Below are 10,097 nucleotides of genomic sequence, written 5' to 3'. Positions count from 1 at the left end.
ACTACTATTTTTTATAAGTTAATAGTTAAAAAAACAACTTTTAAAATTTTTCAAAACGGACCCTTAATTTACAAGTAAATTAGCCTAATAACATTTGATCGAATAAGTATAAGTTCTAATACAATGTCAAAGTTAGAATTTAGTGAACCTAAGTTAACTATTCCTTAAGAAAAAGTAACATGCATATACATTCCGTTGTTGTGTTTTGTTATATATTATTTTATTTTATATTTAAATTAACACTACTTGATTCTCCCATTTTTTCAATCCAAAAATGTTGGTCTTGTAGTATTTCCTGTTAATTAAGAAAAATTTTAAAAATTATCAGAATTTATTATTTTTAACTATTATTTAATTATTAATTTAATTTTTTTTAATTTAATAATTTAATAATATATTTTATCTCATACTTTTAAATATTAATAATAAAAAATAATAAATTTTGATAATTATCTAATATTTTTCTGTCCTCTTAGTGGTGCATTTATTAGTCGGTCATGCATGGATCGGAGCACATGTATCGTCAAAGATTGCAATCTTCAATTGGAAGAATTAGTAGAAAATGGTTAATGGTTAATTCCACAGAGCCATAATATGCATGGTGGGGGGTCTCTGATGATAGCTCCTCCTACCTGTGAGATCCATTGGTCAAAGATTGTTCTTTGAATGCCACTTTGGTTGCTTATAGGACCTTATTAATTACAACACATATACTAAGCTTGAAAAAAAATATATGACATATTGAAAACTAGACGTCAATTTATTTAGAAGAAGCTAGAGATATACCAAAATTGATAAAATATTTTTATTTGACTAAAAATATAGATAAGAATAAAAATGACATACAAATAGAGCCTTAATTGACAACATTAAAGAACAACTATTGCTTAATATATACCAATATATACTTTATTTATATATTTGTAATTAAATAAATAAGCTGAGAACATTCTGTGTACACAATGTACTAGAGGTATTTGCGGTGCGGTTTGGATCGATTTTGAGTAAAAAATTTATCCGATCCGAATACTAATTTTATTTGCGGTGCGGTTTGGATTGAATATTTTTTTTAAAAAAAATCCGATCCGATCCGATTCAATTTCAAGCAGTTTGGATTGGATTGGATTTGTGATTTTATAAATTAAAAAAATTAAATATATATAACAAATCTTAACATCAAATTTTAAGTAACCAATAATGATATAACAAGTCTCAACAATATCTTAAAAACCATCGATAATATAAAAATGAAAATAAAATTATAGGTTAGTTAAAATAAATAAATAAATCACATTTTAAACATAAAATATTTATTAAATAATAATAATACATGAGTAGTATAAAAATATATAACAAATTAAACATGTTATAAGTATGATTGTAAATATAATAATAAAATAATAATATTAGAGTATATTGTGCGGTTTGGATTGAATTGGATCGGTTATGAAAAGTAGATCCGAAATCCGATTCGATCCAACGGTTTGCAAAAAATAAAATTTAATCAAATTCAAATTAGTGCAGTTTTAATCGATTTCAATTTAGATTGAATTGGATAATTTAAATCGGTTTGGATTTGAACATTCTACAATGTACTAATTGAGGTCATATTTCTAGCATGTATAACGTTTAATTGTATAAAATATAAACTCGATGAATATCAACAATAACTAATTAAGAGGTCCCAGGAAGCAAGCTAGCTAAGCCAGACCCTAATTAAATTGCTATTTAACATAAAAAAATATCAATCTCACTGAACCTCTTGCGTGTGCATGGTATTGTTTTCTTCCTCTATTTTTATAGAATGCATGTCAGGTGCTTGTTGAGATAATTATATATGTACACACACATTATACGAGATTATCTAGTTAATTAAGGCTGAACAAAGAACAATATAATATAATTATTGGTCAGTTAGGTAAAGATATAATAAACCCAAATTAAAGAGCCAACTAATTAATTATTAATTAATAATGAAAACGAAAGCTTCTCCTTTAGTACCTTAATAACCAATCTAAACTTGGCACGGAATCTTATTTGATCCATAATTTTCTTTGGCTTAGATTATATTGGTGGGTATAGTTATATGAATCTAAACCTGTAATTATATTTTCCATGCCCAACTTTAATTTACCATTGATTACACATGTTCCATTAATGTTCACAGAGAAGATCTTGGGCTGAAGAAAATCCGGTCTCATGTCTCATTCAATTAATCACATTTGATTTTACCCTTCCATGAACCAGAAAAGTTGACTGCAATAATAATGTTACTTATTAATTAGATCACTCATCAATGACTAAGTCTTCCTAATTCCAAAAACAAAATCTCGACGAGATCCTTTTGATAATTACCTAATTTTGACTATGCTTCATCCCTAAAGATAACTAGTATGGTCACATAAAAAAAATGATGGTGGGGTAAGATAATAAGAATTGACTAAAGTTGACCAATGTTGACCCTTTGATCACAATCAAACGGCCTTACTTCAATTCCTCCCATTTTTTAAAGTAAAAACTCAGGTGAAATCGATTTTACGTTAAGTTGATATTTGAGAGTTATTAGATAAAAATTTAATCAAATAAATTAAATCATCTAACGACTTTTAAATATCAATTTTACATTCACCCATTTTTTAACCCCGGAAATGATAAAGCCCACAACAAATGCTAGAAAATCTGTGGGTTCAAATGTTAAATTTCTCAGAATGTTCATGATCATGATGATGCACACACAATCAAAAGGAACACGTATACACAACCACAACAAACACGTATGCAAATATACACCAATAATAATTAATTTAAAATTAATTATTGGTTCGTGTTAATTTTGTACTTTTTTTCTTTTTTTTATTTTCTTTATATATAAAATTTTTTAGTCAATAAAAATTAAATTTTAAATTTTGTAATTATAAAAATTTTAATATTATATTATAAAATTATTTATTAACAAATTTAAGTTAATAACTAAGTCCATAAATAATTATATCTTTAATATATTATTCTATACGCATTTATACTAGCTTATACCTTTCAATTTTTTCGTTAATTATAAAAATCATACATTTATTATCAATTAAATTTTAAAAATATTTGTTAATTAAAAATTATTATTTTTAGTTTTATTTAATATAATCGATAATAAATAAATATTAAATAAAATAAGCTTAAATGGTTTAAGCGGTTTGTTTTTTTTTTTTTAACTTTAAGTGATGTATTAAAATTAGTAAAAACTCAGATATAGTCAATTTGATGTAAATCGACCTCAATTATATGTGATTTTTTATGGTTGCCTTGAAATGAAAAAGCTCATGACGTTTTGGAAGGGGAAGCTAAGGGGAAAAAAAAATTAAAATACAATCTATGATATGTTTCCATCGTATCTTTGAAATTTGACATTTAGGCTTTGGCGAAGCCCCAAATTCTTTGCACAAATACGACGTCGTTTTCAATTATCCCTAAAAAGACAAAGATTCCCTCCTTCACTCGTAGATTTTCCAAAACTCTATCTCTTTCTCATGCAACTTCCTTCTTCCATTCATTCCCTTCTATTTATATTCCACCCACTACTCCTCCATAAACATCAATCTTCTTCTTCTTCTTCACAAATAACTAAATTCTATTATATCTTTAATTTTTCCTTTTCAAAAAAATGGCTCAGAACACTTTTCAGTTTCCAACTTACTTCAAACTACTTCTAATGATCATAACCACTTTGGGAAAAATTGTGACGAGCCTTCAGCTGGCGGAAGAAAACATTTCCGATAAGCTCCGTAACGATGCCAAAAGTCTCTGGAAGGTTTCCAGAGACTACGGCAACATCGTCCACGAAGTGCCGGCAATGGTGTTCCATCCGGCTTCCGTGGACGACATAGCGAACTTGATTAAATCGTCGTACAGTAGCCCTGTTCCGTTCGCAATAGCCGCGAGGGGACAGGGCCACTCTACGGGCGGGCAGGCCATGGCTCGCGACGGCGTGGTCGTGGACATGGCCGCCCTGAGGAGGGAGAGAAAGAAGAAAGGAGTTGGAGGGATAAGTGTTGATGTGTGTGGGGAATATGTTGATGTTGGTGGAGAACAACTTTGGATCGATGTGTTGAATGAGACAGTTGAAAATGGAGTTGCACCGGTTTCTTGGACGGATTATTTGTATTTGAGTGTGGGAGGGACACTCTCCAACGCTGGGATTAGTGGCCAATCATTCAGATATGGACCTCAAATCTCCAATGTTCTTGAGATGGATGTTGTTACTGGTATTAATTTACTTTACTTTACTTGATTAATTAATTCTTGGTGAGAATTTAGCTACATTTGTTTTCATATAAAATTAATAGTTATAAATTATTAAATTTTAATTTAATTAAATATGTTAAATAATCTAACTATTCTTTTTATTTTTCATTGAAATTAAAATGTTTAGAGGTGGTAAGGTGAACAAAGAATGAAGGGTTAACTTCTTTGGATTATGCAGATAGGGTTATGAATGGGTAAAACTATATGATAAAATTGAGTTTTCTAAGAATAATAAATATTTATAATTTACCTTTTCAATTTATCAATTTCTACACTTTAATTAACAATCAAATCCTTGTATACACACTTCTCCATTTTTGGATATGTATAAGTAATAAGTTTATAATATAATGCTAATTTCTTTTAGTAATTTCTAATATATAAAATTTCATATGAGTGATATTTTTGGCAATATCATTAATTTTATCTAATAATAAAAAGATATATCATAAGGATTTGTGTTTGTGTTCCCTTATATCATCTTTTTCTTTTGAGAGAATATATAGCTGTTTCATGGATGTTGGAAGTGAAATAATATAAAACAATGTCCATTTTTTATTTTTAAATTATATAAATTAATTATAGAGATCATGTAACAAATTATGCACTAAAAAACAAAAGATAGTTTGAGTTTTTCTCTCTCTTGGAAATGACATGTACGTTCCTATATTATATTGCGCCACACATGTATATGTCAAGCTAAACTATAATTATTTTAAACGTGTTTTGAGACTTCACTCAATAATTAATTTTAAGTATTGGTTGTTGAATTTGTATGAGATTCTTGAATAGCTTAGTTGTTAACTTGTTATTACATTAAGAAGCAATTACGTTCACACGGTCATAGCCTCCATTTTTTCTTTGTTTGACTTCATGACTTATTGTATGTTGGTCCAAGTCTTACACGGTCCATTTCTTTCAGATTAATATAAAATAATATGAAATATGAACATGAAACGTTTTTTCTTTTCACGATGTCACTGTTTATTATAAGATTCATTCATGCAGTTATCTATATTATTTAATTAATTAATGAATTTGTTTGGTTTCTTTTTAGGAAAGGGAGATTTAATAACATGCTCTAAGCAAAAGAATTCAGAGTTATTTTACGCGATTCTTGGAGGCTTAGGACAATTTGCAGTTATAACAAGAGCAAGAATTTCTCTTCACCCAGCACCCACAAAGGTACGTTTTCAAATATAAAAAAATAATTTATTTTTTAATTTTATCTTTTTTAAATTAAGATTTAAAACTTAAATTTTAAAATTTAGAATTTAAAGTTAAAAATAATTTCAAAAAAATAATTTCTAATTGATTGACAGAAAAGACTTAACTTTCTCATTAAATTCTTTATTTTTTATACAATAATATATAACTTGGACTTTTTGTCTTGTAGCTTTCTCTTCTAACAATTCTTAATAATTCCAAGCTGATTTGTCCTATTCTTCAGCCATTACGTTCCTGCTTAAAGGATTACTTTCATATGCATATGTCTTATGAGAAAAGTGGGGATTTTTGTTTTTATTTTTTTAATTAATTTCATTTTTATATGTACTATACTATATAGGTGTAAAACCTTTTTCATAATGATCAATAAAAATAAAGTTAAATAATTTTGTTAGTCCTTATAATTTTATTAAATTTATAATTAAATTTTTATAATTTTAAATTTTTAAAAATATTAAAAATATTCATAAAGAATTAGATTTCTAAACCTGAACATTTTCTTATTTTTAGAATAAATTATTAACTCTAAATCTTTTTTAAAGTAATAATTTAATTGCAAAATTTAAAATAATGTAAAGAGTTAATTGAAATCTTTTAAAAGATAAAAATATAATTATAATTTTAGTAAAATTATAGGAACCGAAAAAAGTAATTTAACGTAGAAATAATTAGGTATGTATATTCTTAATGCAACATAGTAATAATTTACATAATTAATGGAAAAGAATAAATGTTCTTGTCCTTATTCCATTATTGTGTCATATTTTTCTTGGTAGTTAGTTGGCTCATACGTTTCACATCATTGGTGCAATATAGTCATCCGGTGAAGGACATATAATGTATATGAATAAGTATAGGAATTAATTTTTAATTAATTAATTTTTTGGTATAAATTTATTTTTAATTATTTTTTTGAAAGGCTTAGTTTTAGAATTAAGGACTAAATTTTAAAAAAATAAGATATATAATTTAAAATATAAAATAATTTTATTGATTGAAAAAATAATTCTTTAATTAAACTCTTGTTAAAACTACTTAGATAAAAATTTTAAAAAAATAAATACATAGAAAAATTATTTATTTATTTATTTTAACATATACATTAATATTTAAAATTTAAAATATAAAAATATTATTTATACATTAAAATTTTTTAAATATATACTATTTAATTTATTTTTAATGCATATTTATATTTTCACATATGAGCAACTGATTTTGGAGACACTTACATTATTGTTTGAAATAATATGCATGCACCTATGTATGTATTGATGGGATGAGAGACAAGAATAAGTGACAAGAATGATGTGTTACATCATAAATAGTACTATATATATAGATTAAAAGAAATATATTTAATCTAAAATTGAAGGCTTCTAACACATGAAGTAGCTATGGGTAGTTTTTGTAGTTTACTAAGACAAGGGCCAGCATGAATGAAGCATTATTATAGTACCATGCATGTATATTCATAAATGCATGCATGCATTATTAGTACGTTAATTAATAATAATTAATGATGATTAATGGTGATGATGCATGCAGGTTAAGTGGATGAGATTGCTGTATAGTGACTTCTCTGCTTTCACAAGAGACCAGGAACGATTAATCTCAATCAAAGCGTTGGATTATTTGGAAGGGACATTGCTAATGCACCAAGGTCCCATAAATAATTGGAGATCCTCTTTCTTCCCTCTCTCCGATCATCTCAGAATTGCTTCCTTAATAACCAAACACAAAATTCTCTATTGCCTTGAACTCTCTAAATATTATTATCATCACCAATCCCAACAAAATCTCAACAAGGTACAATATATATCTTCATGCCCAAAATTATTTAAACTATAATAAAAAAAAACAAAAATACTATTTATCTTTTAAATTTTAGTTTTTGACCAATCTTTAAATTTAATAATATATTATTTTAATTTTTTATATCTACTTGACGGTATCAATTATTCAAAAAATTAAAGAAATTATTTATTTTTATTTTTATTTTCTCTTCTAAAAACTGAATAAAGAACAACTTTGGAAGGATACCTAATTACACTGATAAAAAAATCACATAAATTAATATATTTTTAGTATATTTTTTCACGAATAATTTCTTTTGAGTTTATAGAATTTTTTATATAAATAAGTTTTTAATTAACAGATGATCGAATTTTGGACTTTAAAATCTTATGTAAAACAAGTGGTATTAATAATACTTATTTCAAACTTTTTTGGTCTTAGATACATTAATTTATAAAAATGTTAAAGCTAGGCAAGTGTTGAAAATTGTTAACAATAAATTTTTTGTAGGAAATTGAAGAACTGCTAGAAGGAATGGGCAACATCCCTGGGTTTTATTATGAGAAACATGTGTCATATGTTGAGTTCTTGAATAGAGTCAGAAGTGGAGAGTTGTTGCTTCAGTCACAAGGGTTGTGGGAAGTTCCTCATCCGTGGCTTAATTTGTTCATACCAAAATCCCAAATCATGCAATTTAATTCAGGCGTTTTCAGGGGCATCATTTTCAAAAGAAACATTACCACTGGACCTGTCTTGGTTTATCCCATGAACAGAAGCAAGTAAGCCCTAATTAAATTAATCACAATTATTTTAATTAACGTGTCTTCAATTTTAAATTTATTTTTGATACACTGACGTTGTAAGATTTTATTATTTCAATTTAATATTGGTTTGATGTGAATTCATGGTTGTACAAAAATTAAATTTTAAATTTGTTGACTATGTTAAGTGTACATCAAAATTAGTCACTAAAATTAACTATTAATATAAAATATATATTTATATATAAATATACAGTATCTGATTTTAATAGCTAATTTTAATGTATAAATAATATTTTTTAATTAATTAATTCCAGGTGGGATGATAGGATGTCAGCATCAATTCCAGATGAAGATGTGTTCTACACGGTGGGATTTTTGCACTCAAGTGGGTTTGATAATTGGAATGAATTTGATGCTCAAAACAAAGAAATCTTGAAGTTTTGTAGTGATAATGGCATCAAGGTGAAGCAATATCTTGCCCAACACAGCACACAAGAAGAATGGAAAAACCATTTTGGGGATAATAAATGGAAGGTTTTTGTAGAAAGAAAAAATCAATTTGATCCAAGAATGATTCTATCACCTGGACAAAAAATCTTCAACAATAGTAGTATAGTATTATATTGAAAAGTAAATAATGTTTATTATGATGATGTGGGTACCTAATAAAAATTAATTAGCTGGGCATAATAATATTGTAAATATCTAAAATCTAATTAGATCCTATCTATCTTTTTGTTATTAAATAAAAGTGGGGTATGGTTTGAAGTTGCATGATTTTGGCATATCCATACATATCACGCTCATAAACATAAGATACGTTAGGTTGACAAAATCATACGTACAAGGGTACAAGAATACAAGGACAAGACAGCTGTCTCTCTCTGTGTTTCTAGCTTTGTCTCTCACGTTATCCTAGTAGTTTAATTAACTTTTCGATTCCCAATAACATTGGAGAACATCACTACTATATCATCATAATTCATATTGGCAGGGATTTTATTTTATTTTTCGGTGAACTATATATATGGTGGCTCTTAATATATAGGTTGTGAGTAGTGTATGTGTTTAGTTTAAGGATTCTGTGATTTCGTCGTGTATTCCTTTGGAACAGGATCATAGGAGCAACCCTACAGCAATAATTGAGATCCTAGGTTAACAAGGAGCATAATTGTGTTCAAGCGGTGTAATATAACAAACCATTATTTTAGGTTGCTAGCAGTAGCAGATATCATAACGTCTAAATGCCTATCAAATAGTAATAGTTAATAATTAAAATCATTCCTAAAAAATATTTTGATCTCTATTTTCGTTTTTAAAAAATAAAATTAATTAAATTTGCTTTCAAAAAATAATTAATCTATCACATTAGTCCTTTTATTATTTTTTTCGTTAAAATGGTTAACGTTTACTAACGTGTCCTATTAATTGTCAACTTAGCATATACTAAGTAGTACTCTTTTGTTGTTGACATACAAAATAAATATGTTAGAACAATTAAAATCAGTCCTTAAATAAATGAATCCTAATCCTAAATTTAATCATAAATAAGTTGCCGTCAATACTTAGATGGCCATAAACTTGGGTAGAATTTGAAATTGTTGGTTTGCTGCGAGGATGGAGATAGAAAATGGAGGTTGTGGTAGTAGTAGTAGTTTATCGTATCCATCACACGACAGTCATAGTTTCAATGCTTCAATGCGAACGAAGAAGAAGACTCATGATAAATTATATTTCTGTGGGTTGAAGACTGTGATTAAAAAATTTGGGACACCAGAGAACCCAGATAAATTGTTCCATGCACGATTAAGGTACCAGGTGAGTAGTGCTGAAAAAAGTAAAAGGTTTTCTATTTTGTTTTCTGTTGTTGAGTGTCATGGAGATTAGACAACTTAGAAGCTGAAGTTAGAGTTTTGAAATTGCTAATGATTTTCATGTTTATAGTAGTTGTAATTATTAGTGTGATACTTTGTTGTTTGATATGTACTTCCAAGTAAATTCAGTTAGTGAATT

The 10,097-nt window shown here is 27.0% G+C and overlaps 1 protein-coding gene across 1 annotated transcript; it reads left to right on the top strand.

Annotated features, from left to right (window-relative positions):
• Positions 1-3,563: 3,563 nt before the first annotated feature.
• LOC112697094 (cytokinin dehydrogenase 3) lies at positions 3,564-8,858 on the top strand. The gene is made up of 5 exons (XM_025750099.3): positions 3,564-4,256; positions 5,354-5,481; positions 7,072-7,332; positions 7,831-8,099; positions 8,399-8,858. The coding sequence occupies exons 1-5, from the start codon at positions 3,656-3,658 to the stop codon at positions 8,709-8,711; spliced, it is 1,572 nt and encodes a 523-aa protein (XP_025605884.1). The 5' UTR covers positions 3,564-3,655; the 3' UTR covers positions 8,712-8,858.
• Positions 8,859-10,097: the final 1,239 nt, after the last annotated feature.

Source organism: Arachis hypogaea, chromosome 1 (assembly GCF_003086295.3).
Source record: "Arachis hypogaea cultivar Tifrunner chromosome 1, arahy.Tifrunner.gnm2.J5K5, whole genome shotgun sequence".
Taxonomy (NCBI): domain Eukaryota; kingdom Viridiplantae; phylum Streptophyta; class Magnoliopsida; order Fabales; family Fabaceae; genus Arachis; species Arachis hypogaea.
The sequence above is the reverse complement of the archived record's forward strand: the minus strand, read 5'-3'. Positions and strand labels throughout refer to the sequence as shown.